We start from the raw sequence: 19,572 nt of genomic DNA on the forward strand, positions 1-19,572 counted from the left end.
CAGCTTTCCCAAAAGACATCCCAAGGCTGCCAACTGAACTTGAAGGGAATTAAAGGACAAGCCTTTCTGCAAGAATCTGCAGCACTGAAGAGCAGCGAGGAAGGACTCCCTGCTCCTTGCACCATACCTCGAACACCTTCCACACTAACATACGTCAACGAGGTAGAAGGTTTGTGTGCTTGTAGAAGGATAGTAATAACATCCTCCTGATAACCCTTCTTTCTTTCTCAGTCACCTCCTTTCAAAAACCAAGCTGCTAGACAAAAGCGATCCGCCTGATCGAAAAATATAGGGCCTTGATGAAGAAGATTAGGAAGATGACCCAACCTCATGGGACCATCCACTGCGAGATTGACTAGGTCCGCGAACCACAGGCTCCGCAGCCATTCCGGAGCCACCAGGATAACTCTGCCTGGGTGAACCTCTATGCGATGGAGAATTTTCCCGACGAGAGACCATGGTGGAAAAACAGAGCACCGCGTCCGGCCACAGAAGAACCAACACATCTACTCCTTCTGCTACGTGCTCCCTTCTGCGACTAAAGAAGCGAGGCGCCATGGCATTCCTTTGAGTTGCCATCAAATCCAGCTGAGGAACTCCCCACCTGCGAATGATGTCTATCACCTCTTCGGAGAGTTCCCACTCTCCGGGATCGATGCGTTGTCAACTCAAGTACTTGGCTGGTACGTTGTCTGTGCCCGCAATGTGCGATGCTGCCAGAATGGTGAGATGCTTTTTCGCCCAATCCATGAGTTGCTCCACTTCTGGGGCTGCCCTGGCAGTTGATGTAAGCCACTGTGATTGCACTGTCGGACAGGAGGAAGAGATGCAGTGCTAAATGAACTGCTCTTGTCTCTAGGCAATTGATGGACCATTGGCTCTCCTCTGGCATCCAGAGATCTTGGACTGCCTGGGATTGGCAAATGGCCCCCCAACCAGAGAGACTGGCGTCAGTGGTGACTACCACCCACTGGGGAACCTAGAGATCCACTCCGTGACTCAGATGCTCTGGAATCAGCCACCAGCCAAGACTGGATCTGGCGGACTCTGTGAGCAGTAATGGGATTTGGAACTCCTCCGACTTCGGATCCCAACGAGAAAGCAACGCTATCTGTAATGGTCTCATATGAGCAAATACCCAAGGCCATGGAACCAAGGACCTGCAAGTAATCCCATACCTTGGGCAAAGGAAGAGATGACAGCCGGCAGATTTGCTGCATCAACCTGGAGATCTGATCCTCTTGGAGGAATACCTTCCCCACCCGGGTATTGAAGTGGGCTCCCAAGAAGTCCAGAAGCTGGGACGGATGAAGATTGCTCTTCGTCTGATTGACCACCCATCCCAGAGACTCTAGGAGATCCACAACCCTGCTGATCGCTGCCTTCCAAAGTACCTTCTACTTCGCCTGGATGAGCCTGTCGTCCAGATATGGGTGGACTAGCACTCCTTCTTTCCAAAGAGCTGCTGCGACTACTACCATGACCTTGGTGAAAGTGTGAGGCGCCGTCGCCAAACTGAACGACAGGGCACAAAACAGGAAATGTTTGCAGAGGATCTTGAATAGAAGGAACCTCTGATGATCCCTGCGAATGGCTAAGTGTAGATACGCCTCGGTCAAATCCAGGGAAGCCAAAGACTCGCCCCTGCGGACCGCCTCTATGATGGAGCACAAGGTCTCCATCTTTAAGTCGAGAATCGGCTGAAAAGACCCCTCCTTCTTGGGGACAATGAAATAAATGGAATAGCGTCCCTTTGAGCACTCCGCCGGTGGGACTGGTACTATGGCCCCCAGGGCCAACAGCCGGTCGAGAGTCTGTTGTACCGTGCGCCCCTTTGTGCGGGATCCGCAAGGGGAGACTAGAAAGAGGTCTCGGATGGGCTGAGCAAATTCCAACGTGTAGCCGTGTCTTATCACCTCTAGAACCCACTGGATGGAGATTATCTTGATCCATTCCTCGTAAAAGCTGGACAGTCGGCCTCCCACCCAGGGAACCGAGGAATGGGCCGACCATATCTCATTGAGTGGACTTGGATCCCTGCTGCGCGGCCCCGAGCACCTCTCTGGCGGGCCGACGGCCACGAAGCATGGTTTAGCCCTGCCCTGGGGCTGACGCTGGGGCGCCACCGGTGCCCTACTCTGACGGAACCTCCTTTGGCCCCGAAACCAGGCATGACAAGCAGTAAACCCCTGCGAGGGTCTGGGCCTGTCCTCTGGGAGCTGGTGCACCTTGTTTTCGCCCAGTAACTTGATCGGTTACTCCAAATCCTCTCCAAATAGGAATTTTCCCTTGAAAGGCAAAGAACTCAACTGGGCCTTAGAAAAGCAACAGCAGCCCAACTGCGTAACCAGAGGAGTCTCCTGGTTGAGACTGTGGATGCCATCGTCCTAGAGAAAGTACGTAGGAGGTCATATAAAGCGTCTGCACCATATGCCACCACAGCCTCAGACGCTCTGCCTGCATCGCTTCTTGAGGCGGGAGCTCTTCAGAAGTTAACAACTGCTGGAACCCAACGTAAGCTCGCTCGGAGCATAAAGCTACTGCCTACAGCCGCCCAAGTACCCAGGGCAGAAACCTCAAAAATCCTCTTCAGTGACCGCCGATACTGAAGTGTCCACCTTGGGAAACTGCAGGAGTTCCAAGACCTCTTCAGGCAAAGGATACAATTTCTCCATCGCTTGCCCCACTCTGAGGCCTGCCTCAGGGACGTCCCACTCCCGTGTCATTAACTGCTGGAGCATGGGGTGAAGAGGAAAAGTCCTAGATGAACCCATCAGTCCCACGAGGACCGGGTCTACCGAACCCTGGGGCAGAACGTCATGAGGAAGGTCCACCCCGAGCTCCGCCAGGAAAGACGGGATAAGAGGGTCCAATTCCTCATTATGAAAAAGGCGACCCACTCTCGGATCATCACCCTCCAAGGAGGACGCCTTGTTAGAGTCGTCCTTCAGATCTCCTGAGAGAGAGGTACAGGAGTTACCAAGGCGTCGGCTGGACCAGCTTCCTTGGCGTCGGATACCGGGGCACCCACCCCCGGAAGGGAAGAGTTGTGCAGCATTTTAACGCGCAAAGATCCCTGGGCCTCATGACTCCTCGGGGCCCCTCGGGTCACGCCTCCACCGAAGCCCCCGTTTGATGAGTCTGGGTGGCCAGAAAAGCTTTGTGCATTAAAAGCACAAAGTCCAGTGAAAAGGCTTCAGGCCCCCCCCCCCCCCCCGGTAGGGGATCGTGAACTCCATCCGAGCCCTCCCTGGGCCATTCCTGCCATTTCTCAGGGCTACGAGAGAGAACCCCTCCCCCCAAGGCTCTCGCCAGTGCCTCGGCGAAAGTATTCAAAATGGCCGCCGCTCCCGCGCTCAGCAGGAATGGATCGGCCCGACTGCTCGAAATAGCCTGTCTCTTGCGAAAGTGAGGCAGCAACTCCGAGGTGCCTGCCCCACCGGGAAGGCACAGAATACACAGGCCTGAGTGGGAGAGCCGCGAGTCAGACTCTCCGCAGGCCGTACATCCAGACTGTTGCGGCATTGAAGGGTCGGGGAAGGGGGGGTGAGAAAGGAGCAGAAAATGTTGCATGAGCTGCGGTAGCAGCCTACAGAAACGTGCTCGCTGCAACCCCTGCGCTCCCGCAGGAAAGCGCCTTGCCCTACTACTCCTGGAATGGACTCAAAGCAAAAATGAGCAGCAGCCCGAAACCAAAAGACAAGAAAGGTTCCTTTTTTTTTGCTTTGATCCGACTGGGACTGAAGAGGGGGAAGGGACCGGACTACTGGCAATCCTCCCTCTGCCTTACCGTCAAAGGAGCCTTGTGGGATCACCAACCCAGCTCCTAAATGCTTACAACCAGGGGGGATAGTCCCACTGAGACCTGCCGACCCCTTGGGAGGCTTCTCTGCTTGATCTGGTATCTTTCCCCCCCCCCCAAAACTTTCCTGGTACTTAGCTTAATTAGCAACTTTCTAAAACCTAGTCTTATTATTAATTTATTTATTTTTAAAGGAGAACTGTATACACCTCAACCAAAAGTGCAGATCGCAGGTTTTGCACCACCTCTATCTGCTGGAGACAGAAATACTGAGGAGATGCAGGCAGTACACCAGGTTAAGAGGGGGTGCTTTACAAGTTTTTCTCTGTCTCCATCTGCTGGAAGGGAGGCAAAACCCAGCTGTCTGGACTGATCCGGGTATGTACAGGGAACCATAGTTTATCAGAAAAAATGTTAGTCTGTCAAAAGTTTAAGTCTGATTCTGAAATGAATAAGTCTTGAACTCTTTACCAACAAAAGCAGCCATCTGAGCTGCTGTTCTCCCAACTGAGTTGACGACATCAGTGTCTGCTCCAGCTTCTAACATCATCCAAGTAATTTCTTTATTGCCTGAAACAAACAAATCATTATGAAAAGATTGATTTCCTACTCTTAAAGCTATAGGCTACAGCAGCTGAAACCACCACCACCACAATTAAGTGTTTTAAGACTCCTGTCCCCACAAATTGCCAACCTCACTACCCCTGCCTGCTCCATGGGTTCTGATTAAAGCTTTCAGTCAGCTCATCACATGGGCACGTCATCATCCATACAGAGCTTCTTCCATCCTGTTCCTACCACTAGAAAAGGTCAAGTAGCAAGTAGGGGCTGGCCTCCTGACTGCCTGAACAGCTGGGATCAGAACTGAGATATCTACTGGGCTGTTCAATTTGGGGAAGATGTGGGATATGATAGACATCTACAAAATCATGAAAGAACTTGAAAAAGTTAATGTAAATCGGTTATTTACTCTCTCAGATAACAGAAGGACTAGGGGGCACTCCATGAAGTTAGCAAGTAGCTCATTTAAAATGAATCAAAGAAAATTCTTTTTCACTCAGCACATAGTTAAGCTCTGGAATTCATTGCCAGAGGATGTGGTTACAGCAGTTAGAGTAAATGGGTTTAAAAAATGTTTAGATAAGTTCCTAGAGGAAAAATCCATAAACTGCTATAATTAATAATAGTAACTTGAGATTTATTTAATGTTTGGGTACTTGCGAGGTACTTGTGACTTGGATTGGCCACTTGGAAACAGGATACTGGACTTGATGGACCCTTGGTCTGACCCAGTATGGCAATGCTTATGTTCTTACTCCCATCTCTTCAACATATTCAGCTCATCTTTGCTCTCCTCCTATGTCAGCTTTTTCCTTAGATTTTTACTGAGGAAACTGATACTCCTGCTTTTCATGGTGCATAGCCTTAAAATTCTAGCCATATTCCCTCATAAGATGATACTCCTCTTCATTCTGCTCTCTCAGCCAAACACAGATCTTATTTTGGTCTGCAAACCGATCCCTTCATCTAAGAATTCCTTACCTATGTCTCTCTCTCTCCAAACTATCCTGGCTCTCTCATGTTCTCACCGTTTTCAACTGTCTCTTGCTTCTGGCATTTTCCTTTAGTTCTGAAGACACGATACGTGCCCCCTCTCAAAAAAACATTAATAGTCCCATTGTCATAGAATTTATTGCCCTATCTCCTCGCTCTCATTCATGTCAAAAGGTCTTGGAACAAGCTGCCCACATCTTGCTTTTCTAAATTTACTTCAGCTTTTGTCCCTCAATCAATCCATTTTCCATCTTTTAAACTGTACACCCATTTGACCAACCACCCATTAACATCTCGTCTGGAGCATACTCTTTTCACATTCTTCTTGATTTCTCATCTGTATTTGCTATAATTAACAATCCTACCTCTCTCTTCAAGATATCTATGTATTTCTTAGGACTCATTTTGACTGGTTTATTCTTAACTCAGACTATTCTTATTACATCTTTGTGAATAGCACCAAAAGGTCCATATTCGGTCGCTGTGTGGCTTGACTAGTTAGCTGGCTAAACTTTTCTGGTTAACTTAGCCTATATATTCATTATAACTTGCAAATATTGTAAGACATTGTAGGCACTCTGTCACAAATACTGAATGTATAAAACTATAAAAGGTCATGAATGATAGGAAATATATTCTGAGAGAAAAAGGTCCAATTATGTATACTTAAATATGTTGAAGAATACCTGGTATCTAGTAATGTTAGACCACAACTCAATACTTTGAAAATAAAGTAACATAGTAGATGACAGCAGATAAAGACCAATTGATTCATCAAGTGCACCCAGTTTTTCATGCCCTCACTGTTATGGACATATCAGTTACTAGCTGCAAAAGCTTGTCTGCTTGTAGGATTTTGCTCCTTAGGTAAGTCAGTTTTTGTTGTCTTCCCCTTGTTCTCTACCATCCTAGGCAGAAGAACTTACAAATTCCCATCCTTAATCCAACACACAGGCCCTTCCACTCCCATATCTTACCAGCAAGCTTTAGATTATTTCAAAGAGCTATCAAAACTAGGAAGCTGTTGCTCCCATCTAGCCATTTATGTCTTGTATTGAACAGTACCTGGAAATGAAAACCACTGACACTGGGAAGAAATAAAGCATTTATCCCATCAAAATAGATCAAACAACATGCACCTTTTCTTGGTAGAACGAGTTGGGCATATGTGTATAAGACATCTACAGCAAGTTTTCCTACCATAAGCTGCGTTTTCCGTAGATAGCAGGATTAATTAGCCATGACATGTGGGCAACATAATCCGGTGGCACTAAATGGACTAGTATCACCTAGCTAGTAAAGCTTTGAGCTGTACTGAGCATGTTTGGCAATTCTCAAGCATGCATTGCCTCGTGAGCCTCCTCAGTCTGTATCAGAGCTAACACTAGCCAGTTAGTAGATGTTCCAGGGAGGCGGGTAGGTATTTAGCATAGCTAAGTCATCCTATGGAAAACATTGTTTACAGTAAGCAAACCAGATTTTTCTGTAAATATGCAGGCTGAATTAGCCATGACCTGTGGGGAGTCAAAACGTGAGGGTGCAGTGGAGTGTATACTGAATAAGCAACTCGGACTCCACCATGGAAAGTGGACTACTGTGAGAACAGGTTACACAAACCTGCTTGCCCAAATCTACTGACAGTTCTTGAGAGACTGTCCAGATAGTGGGATATAAAAGTATGTACTGAGGACCTCGCTGCAGCTCTGCAAATGTTTTGGAGGGGCATCTCACAGAGGTGCACAATGGAATAGTCCATAGCCCTAACTTGAAGAGCTTTGACAATCTGGGATTTAAAGACCTGCAACTGCAGTGTTGAATGCAGTTCACTATCCAGTTGGACAAGGTATGCTTGGTGACTGGTATGCCAAGTCTGTTAGAATTATAATATACAAAGTGCTGAGAAGTCTGGCAATGCAACTGAGTTCTTTTCTTATAGTAAGCCAAGGCTTTTGCAAGCCAAAGTATGAAGGGTTTTCTCTCCTTCATGCATATGTAGCCTCAGAAATAAGGTAGGCAATACAATGGACTGAGCAGAGACAACCTTTGGAAGAAACTTTGGGTGTGTGTGGTGTACTACCCTATTGTGGAAGAATTGCTTGTATGATAGATAGTAAACCAGTATTTGGAATTTGTGGACTCTTCTGGCTCTCGTGCTAAACTTTCAAAAAGGAAAACTTTGATAAAATGAGAAAAATTGTTAGAAAAAACTGAAAGAAGCAGCTACAAAAGTAAAAAATGTGCAAGAGGCGTGGTCATTGTTAAAAAATACCATTCTAGAAGCACAGTCCAGATGTATTCCACACATTAAGAAAGGTGGAAAGGAGGCAAAACGATTACCGGCATGGTTAAAAGGGGAGGTGAAAGAAGCTATTTTAGCCAAAAGGTCTTCATTCAAAAATTGGAAGAAGGATCCAACAGAAGAAAATAGGATAATGCATAAATGTTGGCAAGTTAAATGTAAGACATTGATAAGACAGGCTAAGAGAGAATTTGAAAAGAAGTTGGCCATAGAGGCAAAAACTCACAGTAAAAACGTTTAATATATCTGAAGCAGAAAGCCTATGAGGGAGTCAGTTGGACCGTTAGATGATTGAGGGGCACTTAGAGAAGATAAGGCCATCGCGGAAAGATTAAATGATTTCTTTGCTTCGGTGTTTACTGAAGAGGATATTGGGGAGGTACCCGTACTGGAGAAGGTTTTCATGGGTAATGATTCAGATGGACTGAATCAAATCATGGTAAACCTAGAAGATGTGGTAGGCCTGATTGAAAAACTGAAGAGTAGTAAATCACCTGGACCGGATGGTATACACCCCAGAGTTCTGAAGGAACTAAAAAATGAAATTTCAGACCTATTAGTAAAAATTTGTAACCTATCATTAAAATCATCCATTGTACCTGAAGACTGGAGGATAGCAAATGTAACCCCAATATTTAAAAAGGGCTCCAGGGGCGATCAGGGAAACTACAGACCAGTAATCCTGACTTCAGTGCCAGGAAAAATAGTGGAAAGTGTTCTAAACATCAAAATCACAGAACATATAGAAAGACATGGTTTAATGGAACAAAGTCAGCATGGCTTTACCCAGGGCAAGTCTTGCCTCACAAATCTCCTTCACTTTTTTGAAGGAGTTAATAAACATGTGGATAAAGGTGAACCGGTAGATATAGTATACTTGGATTTTCAGAAAGCGTTTGACAAAGTTCCTCATGAGAGGCTTCTAGGAAAAGTAAAAAGTCTGGGATAGGTGGCGATGTCCTTTCGTGGATTGCAAACTGGCTAAAAGACAGGAAACAGAGTAGGATTAAATGGGCAATTTTCTCAGTGGAAGGGAGTGGACAGTGGAGTGCCTCAGGGATCTGTATTGGGACCCTTACTTTTCAATTTATAAATAAATGATCTGGAAAGAAATACGACGAGTGAGATAATCAAATTTGCAGATGACACAAAATTGTCCAGAGTAGTTAAATCACAAGCAGATTGTGATAAATTGCAGGAAGACCTTGTGAGACTGGAAAATTGGGCATCCAAATGGCAGATGAAATTTAATGTGGATAAGTGCAAGGTGATGCATATAGGGAAAAATAACCCATGCTATAATTACACAATGTTGGGTTCCATATTAGGTGCTACAACCCAAGAAAGAGATCTAGGTGTTATAGTGGATAACACATTGAAATCGTCGGTACAGTGTGCTGCGGCAGTCAAAAAAGCAAACAGAATGTTGGGAATTATTAGAAAGGGAATGGTGAATAAAACGGAAAATGTCATGATGCCTCTGTATCGCTCCATGGTGAGACCGCACCTTGAATACTGTGTACAATTCTGGTCGCCGCATCTCAAAAAAGATATAATTGCGATGGAGAAGGTACAGAGAAGGGCTACCAAATGATAAGGGGAATGGAACAACTCCCCTATGAGGAAAGACTAAAGAGGTTAGGACTTTTCAGCTTGGAGAAGAGACGACTGAGGGGGGGATATGATAGAGGTGTTTAAAATCATGAGAGGTCTAGAATGGGTAGATGTGAATCAGTTATTTACTCTTTCGGATAGTAGAAAGACTAGGGGGCACTCCATGAAGTTAGCATGGGGCACATTTAAAACTAATCGGAGAAAGTTCTTTTTTACCCAACGCACAATTAAACTCTGGAATTTGTTGCCAGAGGATGTGGTTAGTGCAGTTAGTATAGCTGTGTTTAAAAAAGGATTGGATAAGTTCTTGGAGGAGAAGTCCATTACCTGCTATTAAGTTCACTTAGAGCAGAGCTTTCCAAACTGTGTGTCGGGACACGTTAGTGTGTCGCCTGCAGTGTGCAGGTGTGTCGCGCAAGCCCGGTCAACTCTGATGCGAGTTTGGGCTTTTTTTTTTTTCTAGAGATTTACTTTTTTTTTTCAGTTTATGGGTTGCTTATTATTGGGTGATTTTTGCTGTCAATCGCGTTTTTTGGGGGGGCTTGGTGGGTGGAACGAGCCCAGCCATCCTTGCATTGGCTGCTGCTGCCGATGAGGCCTGGCCATGAGGAGTACTGACTGCAAGCAGCAGTGTCTGGTGATCATGGAAGGGAGTGAAGCACTTAACTGGCAACAATCAAAAAGACGAGGTACATGAGTGTGGGGGCCAGACATGTGCTTGAGGGGGAGAGATATGAGTGTGTGGGGGCCAGACATGTGCTGGGGGGAGGAGAGAGATGAGTGTGTGGGGGACAGACAATTTGTTTTATTATTGTTTCTCATAAATTATAACAATAACATGAATCTTGGAATATATATTTTTAATATAAATTTAAGGTTTTCATGAGATAGGTTGTTGTGAAACATTTTATTTATGTATATATTTAAGGAAACATACATAAATTGTCGAAATATGTTTCGTTCGTTTAACCTTTAACCTCTGGTTTACTAGTAGACTGAATTACCGTGTCGTGAAATTATGTTTGTCTAAAAAGTGTGTCACCAACATGAAAAGTTTGGAAAGCTCTGACTTAGAGAATAGCCACTGCCATTAGCAATGGTTACATGGAATAGACTTAGTTTTTGGGTACTTGCCAGGTTCTTATGGCCTGGATTGGCCACTGTTGGAAACAGGATGCTGGGCTTGATGGACCCTTGGTCTGACCCAATATGGCATTTTCTTATGTTCTTATGTTCCACAGTTCACGCTTTTCAGCATCTCCTGAACACCACACACAACCACCATGCCAGACCACAGGATAGGATCACTCAAATTGTGGGATTTACGCTGATTACCTGTCGCCTCCTGGGTTCAGTTTAAGATCTTGACATTAGTCCATAACACATTAGGGGATGATCCTCAATACTTGAAATAAAATTTCCATTTACCACTATCTGATTATTTGTGTTTTAGAAAGAAGATCAAAGAGTTATTGTTTTTCCAAGTCTTTGACCTAGAAGCTTGATTTTTTTCTTTGCCCATTTGGAAGGAGGATGGTTCCGTTTTAGGAAGAATGTAGGTTTTTTGGGATTTGTTTTCCTTTATGTTTGTCATTTATGATTATGTATATTTAATTATAATCCACGATGGACAGGATACTGAATAAAGTGGAATAAGCACCTTTTAAATACAATAAATAAAAAGCTATTTATATCATGCCTCACTAGAATCCATCTTAACCATTAAATCATGCACTTCAGCACAACACCCAGAGCTAACAATTTACCAGAGAGTCCAGCAAACATCAGGGCTGTGTATCCATGCTCATGTTCATTGCAGTTGACATCAGCACCATGCTGCAACAACATTCGACACAGATTGGTTTTCCCTTTGTAGGCAGCATGCATCAGGGGTGTCATTCCATGCTAAAAAAACAAAAACAAAAAAAAACCCCCACTCAAACAATCAATATCTCTTTTTATTTATACTGTTCAACGTCTACAATTTACCTAAGCGGCACTAGCATTAAGAGTCAAAATATTTAAATTATTGGCTCTATTCCTTCCTCTTTTGACATTAGTCCTGTGTCTCCTTGTAGTTTTTGTCCTTTATATTTCACACTATTTGGAATAAAAGGTGCATTTTTCATTTACACTGTATCACTCCTTTATTAAAAGGTCTCCTTCACAGAATCTATCCTTTAGTTATTTTTCATTTAGAGCTTTTCAGTGTGATGCTGGAATAGGGCTCCAGAACCAGCAAAGCAAGTGTCCTGGTTTATTTGCAGGTCTTAATAGCAAGTGTGATTAAGCAAAGAGAAGCTTTAAAAAATGTTATTCTATTTATTTAATTTCAGTGGTGATTAAATTCTGAACATTTACATTCACTTTTTCAAAATAAAATTGCTTAAGAACTTGGTACTTTTTATTTTTTTTTATTTTAGTGAAAGAAACCAACCCAACATGCATTTCCAAAACCTGCAAAGGTTTCATGCAATAGGCTTCTCTAAACTGTAAGCAATTTCCATGTTTAATTATTTCTCTCAGTATAATCCCTCTAGACATTTTCAGTATATTAACTGGAAAATGACTATGAAAGATTATCGCTATTGGCCTTATGCTACCAAAAGAGTTGAGATCAGTGTCAATATATCCAGGCTTGTCAACCTTTTCTAAATGTTTCTATAATATTCCTTGAGGACACCAACATCAAATCTGATTCACTGAACTATTCGGTATGCTGTTGCAGTAATTTAAGTGCCAAAGATCTGTACTTCTACAAGGTTTAAGTAAAGTAAAACCCAACATAAAAGAGAAAAGGAGATTTTAAGTATTCATGATCTCCTAACACCTACCTGATCCTGCACCACAGAAAACTAAACGAGGCACAAAGATTTACATCTCAAGCATGCATATGCCCCATGAAAAAGATGTCAGCTCAATTTAGACTATGATACTGACATCACAGGCAGGAAGCAGAGATAGGTGGACGGCCCTGTTTCCTATGGTAGATTTGTCAAAATTCTGCAGCAATTGTGGCAAAATCGGGCCTCCTGATCCCAGCTGGGCTCACAATCATATTTCCCTCCCAGCAGGGTCCCCCACCCATGGAGATCTCTCCCTCTCTAGGAGTTAAGGTGGGCCACACATATGCAAAAGTCAGGGAAAACAGGGTCACTTCATCACAATGAAACTTGCATTGGGAGCTAATTTTTCACTTAAATTCTTGTGCAAGTGTAATATATCACTAAATGGTGTAAAATATTGTTTCTGTGATCCTAATCAAATGGAAAAGTTTATCCAAAATAGATTATCCATTTGATAGGCTTTTTTGTAGCCTTTTAGATTGATTACTTTTCTTCGAATTGTTTTCCTTTGATTGCTCCCCCTCTTTGTGGTCTAATATGTAATGGACAAATCTATGTTTTCTATTTATTCTTTAATTTTATCAAACTTTTTGTCCATTGACTTTTCCATTTCAAACTTGTATTATATAAATTGAAAATCCAATCAAGATAATTACAAAAAACAAAATCAGTGTGACAGTTTCTTCCTTTTAGAGAGACTAACATTTGCTACTGAAGTTTATTTTTAGAATTAAAATATAATTTTATTTATAATTATACTAGAAAGTCACTAGTGGATGGGAAGAACAGAGGGATCTGTACATGAGGGACTGCTGCATTCCACAGAAACATAACAGCAGAAGAAGAGCATATGGCTTATCTAGTCTATCCATCCAATCCATTCCCGCCCTCTGCTCTTTCAGCTCTTTGCTGCCATGGGGAAACAGAATCGCATAGGACATGATCTGCTAGCAGCTAGATGGTGCACAAGCCCTGTAGAAGAAGAAAAACCCAGGTCTGGCAGAGCAGGAAGTCGATAGTCACTCAGCAGTGGCAGCAGACTGCATGAGCAATGGGGACAGAGAGGAGAGAAAAAGAAAAAAAAAAAAAAAAAAGAGAGAAAGCTCACACCTGGCTCCTTTCCCACTCTTACAATCAACTTCTCTCCCCTTTCAGGTTGCCCCTGCTCCACAGTTCCACTTCCTTCTTGTCTACAAATTAAGCTCTGAACCAGTAGCCCTGTACCTCACTCCAAGTACTCTGGTAGTAGAGTAACATTCTTGTAATTCTTTTACGTACCAGATTAAAATTTAGAAAAGACTTACCTGCTTTGAGATGCAGATGAAGTCTCTACCTTTCTCAAGATAAACTCTGCTAGCCCTCCAGGTTGAATTTAGATACTAATAAATTTCTTTTGGTTTTTGTTTCTCCTTTTGGCAAGTTTGCTATAACCCTGTGCAATAATTCTGTTCCCTTATTAGATTAAAAAAAAAACAAAAAAAAAAAAAACTTAAGATTCTTGTCCTCCTCAGTGTTAGGACTTACCCTAAAAGTCAGCCAGATGGACAGAAGATTTTGCGTCCTCTTTTCTTTTGTGCATAACTCAATGTTACCTCTGCACTGACCAATTCAAAATATAGTTTAGACATGATCAGGACAATATGTATTTAAAAAAAAAAAGTGACTTTGTTCTTTTGCTATTTCCCATCATCTTGCCTTCTTTTTACTCCTCCCTTCCCCAAACCAACTTTATTGCCTTTTTCCCTAACCCCTCCGTTCCACCCACCATCCCCCCTACCCCAAAGGGTAGCTTTTTTCTCCATAGCTCTCTTTATGGGTCTTGCAGCCCTTCCTCTCCTGTTCTGAGTCCCTTCTGCCTCCTCCTCCCCCCTGTTCCCTTCGAGTCTGCACTTTGGCCACCCTGGCCCCACACAGCCTTGCCAGCACCCTCCCTGCTGGCTCCTGCAGAAGAGAACTCTCTCTTTCCCCCTCCCACAGGCAACCTCAGCTGTGTGAAAGGCCCACTCTCTTTCCCACAGCAGAGAAGATGTTTGCATTTCTAGGCAGGTTGATTCTGCATGGATAATCAATGAGCTATGTGCCTTATTTTCTGTAATGCCATACTAAGAGAACTGCTCTCTGTGAAGACCTGGTAGGCTGCAAAATCAAATTGCTTTAAAATCAGATATTTGTAATAATCTTGAGGCTCATTATCAGACTGGCTGTGTTTCTTTCATGGCATGTAAGAATGCACATCAATTTTCCTATAGAAACCATAAAGACCATAATCAAAACACCAATTTGCAGAGAAGTCAGAGTATTCTACACTGTGGCCATAAGGACAGGCAGCAACAGTTCCAGTGAAGATGTCAGGAACTCGTGGTCCAATACGGCAAAGAAATCATGGTTAGCAAGCCTGAGAACTTATCTAAGGAAACTGAAGAACAAGGTCATTTTAAGAGTCATGCTTGAGAACCCTGAAATTCTTCTGCTACATACCAACTGTTCTTTCATTCAATCTGAAGTTTACAACTGATGGGCAAAATGCCAGAAATCAAAGCAGCAATGTAAGATTCAGTACAACAGAAGGCTTTTCATACACAAACCCAAACAGATGCCTCCACCTCATTTAAAAGTCTAGAAGCCATTTGCATGCCCGTACTTAATTTGAATTAGATTTGAATAGATGATAAACAAGAATTCCAAGTAGTACCATTACATGCTGCTTGGGTGTGAACATTTTCTTTAGCTTAGTGGTGGTGCTGAAGCTGCACTACATGCTCTTAAGGAGGCTATAGCCTAGAAGGTGGCATGTGGCTCTTGGACACGTAGGACAGAGCCAGATCCCTCAATATGACAAACATTAGAAAAATAAAATGGGCTAATCTGAGAAAGTTATATGCCAGTAGAAGCAGGAGTTGGAGTAAACTCCTTGTGCTTATTATGCGCTTGAACTATTCCTGGTTAAGCTTCTGAAAAACAGCAGGAACAAATACACATTGTCAAACAGCATCCAAACTGCCACTTTTCTTTAGCATCACTAGAAGTGTAAACAAACATTTTTGTACCTCATCCAAACAATTGACACGGACATTCTTGTTGCCCAAGAGTCTTCCAGTTTCTTGAACATTTCCTAGAAAGATTTAAAAACACAATCATTTATAAAAGCAATAGACTATAGAAAAACAAATGCAAATTCTTTCCATTTGAGGGGGTCCTACTGAAGAGTTCATGAAATGTAGGTCTGTGACACCACAAAATTCACAGAGCAACCAACATGATAGCATATACATCGTGAAGATACTTGCTGTGGCGGGCAATGATGGAGGAAAGAGCTGGAAATTGAACTTATGCTATTTTACAGAGGTCATACATCTATGACATATTTTGAAGGGTTTGTGAAATCCTTTGGGTTGTTGCTGTCTATCAGACTGACACTTTCATTGATGACCTTCATAGTGTTAACCTGGTGATTAAAATGGCTGCATATAAATGAGACTTTCAGAGTTGCTCTTTACATGATTTCCACTCAGCTCAGTCTGACCAGTATACTGGTTAAATTCCCTTTTTATTTTAAAAACAGTGAAATACCACTCTTAGAAATGTGAATAAAAAGTCCAGAGTAAGTTGATAATGGACAGCGGAGGATGCCAACTGCCTGACATTTGCCACTCACAAGTCATACTCTCTAGGCTTCATGTTCAGCATTCCCAGCATGCCATGATCCCTCAAGCCACAGGGGTCTCCCTTCAGTCTCATTTGTAGCAATAAGCATTAGCAAAAAATAAAAATAATAAAACGTGTTGGACCCAACTCTGCGGGGTGGCGGGTGGGTTTCGTGAGGACTACATCCTGCTGTCCTGGGATAACTATTACAGGTAAGCAATTTTGCTTTATCCCAGGACAAGCAGGATGCTAGTCCTCACATATGGGTGATTAGCAAGGTACAGGCCGAGTCATATTTGTTGTGGACCAACAGCATACAACTTGTGCAACAGGCACAACAACTGGTGTACTGTTGGAAAAGATGAGGCAAACTGAAAACACAGCAGGTTGAACATAAACTGCCATGCTGGGTCAGACCAAGGGTCCATCAAGTCCACCATCCTGTTTCCAACAGAGGCCAATCCAGGCCACAAGAACCTGGCAATTACAAAAAACACTAAGAAGATCCAATGCTACTGATGCAATTAATAACAGTGGCTATTCCCTAAAGAGTTTTTCCCATTTTGTGAATACAAGAAAAATGCTTACTCATCAGGCCCAAATGGAGTACCCACTAGAGATTCCTGCTGGCGTCTCAGTGTTAGTCCAGAAAGGCGGCATGGCAGCCTGCAGATGAGCTTCCCATTTTGACATACACACAAGAACATGTGATGCCTGTATTTTAGTGTCCAATGCCACCACTATTGTGGCACTGCTCCTTTTAAAGGGACATCACTCTGTGCTTTCTTGATATTGCTAGAAATCACCTGTGCTCTTTTCTAGCAAACAGCTTTTATTTAAAAAAAACAAAAACCATGCCATATTTCACCGTGTGTCAGAGGATGTACAGTAAGCCTTACACAACCTATGTACTATTGTGGCATCACAGGCAAAACATGTCATCTGAATCTGAGAAGGGCATCCATCATTTTCTCTTTGTGGTATCCAAGTGTACGGTGTCCTACTGGCAGTGGTAACTATGACAGCAGAGCCCCTTGTATCAACATGCTGAGCAGTATGTAATGTGTAAAAGGTCTGCAGAGTAGGGGAGCTGCACAGATTCCTGCTGTGTAGGAGATGAGACTCCCATTTCCCACTGGCTAGCCTTCCTGTCCTGTGTTGATGGCTTTTGTAAGCTGACAGGCCATGGGACTAGTTAACCAGACGACTGCTGAAGGGTCTGTGTAACATTAAATTATATATTACTTGATAATTTTCTTTTCTTGACTACTGCTAAGACCAGTCACCAATTAGGGATTTCCCCGTTTCCACAGCTGGTGCGATGTCAGCTCCACTGTAAGAGGAGGTGGTGTTGGATATGGGTCAGCTCTGGCTGCCTCCAGCTGCCTTGGTAATTGCAACTTAGCAAAATAAATTAAACTAAAATCAAATAAACAGTATTGTAAAAGGCCATAGTCAACTCTCCGAATTTGTGGCATGCAAGGCACTTGTGCTCCTAACCTACTGCCATACTTGTTGCACCAATTATTTACATGTTGTGTCCCCCTCCTTTTTTTTTTTTTTTTTACACTTCACTCCAACAGAAACCAAAAAAAGATTTAAGAAGCAACCAAAGCTTAGGGTCCCATTTACCTCCCCCTCCCCCGAAGTAGGAGAGGAAACAAAATAAATGGTGGCTTTTCCTCCCCCAATGTAAGTGCTTGCTTGCTTGCCCTGCCGGGTGGGAGGTAGACTGGTATAGCAGTAGTCAAGGAAAGAAAATGATCAGGTAAGATATAATTTAACGTTCCCCATCGTAATGCTGGACCAGTCACCAATTAGGGGACACAACACAACCCATATATCCTTGGATGGGAGGCCACGAGCACTGCCCCTGGTACCCCTGCCCCAAAGGCCACGTCTAATCTGTAGCATTTCAAGAAGGAATGTAAGGAAGACCAGGTGGTCACCTTACAGATCTCCTCCGGGAACACCCTGGAAACTCCAGCCCAATAGGCTGCTTGGGATCTTTTAGAGTTTGCTAGGAGCCCTGGTGGGGTTATCTTACCTTCTAATAGGTATGCTGATCCGATGGGCAGTAGCTCTGGCTTTGATCCATCGGGCCAGGGCCACTTTGGTGGCTGCTTCACCCTTCTGTGGGCCAGTGAACAATATGAACAGCTTACCTGACTTCCTGAATGCATTCGTAACTTGTAAGTATCTTAACAGTACTTGCCTGACATCCAAACAATGTAGATTCCAAACTTTCCTCCCTATCCCCCCCCTCTTGAAGGCTGGTAGGGTAATAGGCTGGTTTAAATGAAATAGACACCATCCTTAAGCAGACAGTTGAGTTTAGATAACGCTTATAAATTCTGATTATCTTACATACATGACAGTGCATGCACTGTAAACTAAAACAAAACTAAAGAGAGAATAATTGTATTGTATTACTCTATTTTCACTTATGCATCTAATAAATTGATTACCTCATAAAAGTGTCCTTATCCACTCCCTAAAGCTAATTAATTCATATCATAAGATTATTGGTTAAATCTGATAATCAAATGTAAGATATCCATCCGAGAAATTCCTACAGGTCCCTGTACCATGGTCTCCTTGGCCAATCTAGAGCGACTAGTATTGTCAGTGTTGGATGGTTCTCTATCCTCTTCAGCATCCTCCCAATCAAAGGCCAAGACGGGAAGAAGTACAGTATGCCCTCTTTTGGCCAGGGATTGATCAATACATTTGTTCCGCAGGAGCCGGGTTCCCTTTTTGGTTGAAAAACTTATTTGCCATTGCATCAGCTCAAGTTGCCATCAGATCGATGTTTATTTTATTTAGGCGTTTTATATACTGCCGTTCCAAAAGAAGATCACTATGGTCTACAAAATCAGCATTTGGTTGGGTGTTCCCACTTGCTGGTGATTTTGCAGAACACTTCCTGGCTGAGCTCCCACTCACCTGGGTCTAGCTTGTTTCTGCTTAGGAAGTCTGAGTATTGCTTGTCCTTGCAATATGGGCTTCTGACAGAAGGCCTAGGTTCTATTCCACCCAAAAGCAGATCATTGCTACCTTGTACGCTAGGGACTGCTTTGGGTACACCTCCTTGTCAGTTTACTTATGCTACTGCTGTTGCACTGTTTGAGAGGACGCCAAATGGCTTTCCTATTATTACCAGGCAAAAGGCTTCCAGAATTAGTCTGAAAGCTCGCCTGTTTGCTGAACAGAATCTTTCCTGTTCTTTCCATTGACAGACACTGCCTGTTTCAGGCAGTGGGCTCTCCACCCGAAATTGCTGGCATCTGTGGTAATGAAAAGCCACGGTGATGGGTCTAGACTCATCCCCATCAATAAGCTGGATGGATCCTGTCCACCAGCTAAGACTGTCCCTCACTGGGGGCTGTAGTGGTAGATGTTGCTTGTAATCCAGTGAAGCAGGGGACCATCTGGGCAGGAGTGCCTTCAGCAATGGGCATGTATATCCTGACCCATGGTATAAGCTCTATAATTGCTGTCAAAAGCCCTAGAAGATGTAGGTAATCCCAGGCCCTGGGGTATCAATGCCTCAAATTCTTGAACATGAGCAACTAGCTTCCCTATTTTGTTCTGGATTAGATCAAGTCCGTCCCTCCCTTCTGTCAAACTATGCCCCTAGGAATTCTAGAGACTGTGTGGGCATAAGGTGACTCTTCATGAAGTTCACCACCTAGCCTAACTGCTGCATTAAGTTGCTCCTATGGCCTGGTTGTTCTCCTGGGCTGATTTGGCCCACATTAGCCAATAGTCCAGATAGGGGTGGACTAATATCCCCTGCAGCCACTACCATC

At 43.5% G+C, this 19,572-nt stretch overlaps 1 protein-coding gene across 4 annotated transcripts in view; it reads right to left on the reverse strand.

Annotated features, from left to right (window-relative positions):
• The window catches only part of ANKMY2 (ankyrin repeat and MYND domain containing 2), a 102,539-nt gene that overhangs the window by 77,749 nt on the left and 5,218 nt on the right, over positions 1 to 19,572 (reverse strand). For all 4 annotated transcript variants that reach the window (XM_029589022.1, XM_029589020.1, XM_029589019.1 and 1 more), the window contains exons 2-4: positions 15,163 to 15,227; positions 11,036 to 11,174; positions 4,274 to 4,372 (exon numbers count right to left, since the gene is read on the reverse strand). In XM_029589022.1, coding sequence (XP_029444882.1) covers positions 4,274 to 4,372; positions 11,036 to 11,174; positions 15,163 to 15,227 — 303 coding nt within the window. The remainder of the gene's footprint in view (positions 1 to 4,273; positions 4,373 to 11,035; positions 11,175 to 15,162; positions 15,228 to 19,572) is intronic.

The sequence above is a fragment of the Rhinatrema bivittatum genome, chromosome 2, assembly GCF_901001135.1.
Source record: "Rhinatrema bivittatum chromosome 2, aRhiBiv1.1, whole genome shotgun sequence".
In the NCBI taxonomy this organism is placed as follows: Eukaryota; Metazoa; Chordata; class Amphibia; order Gymnophiona; family Rhinatrematidae; genus Rhinatrema; species Rhinatrema bivittatum.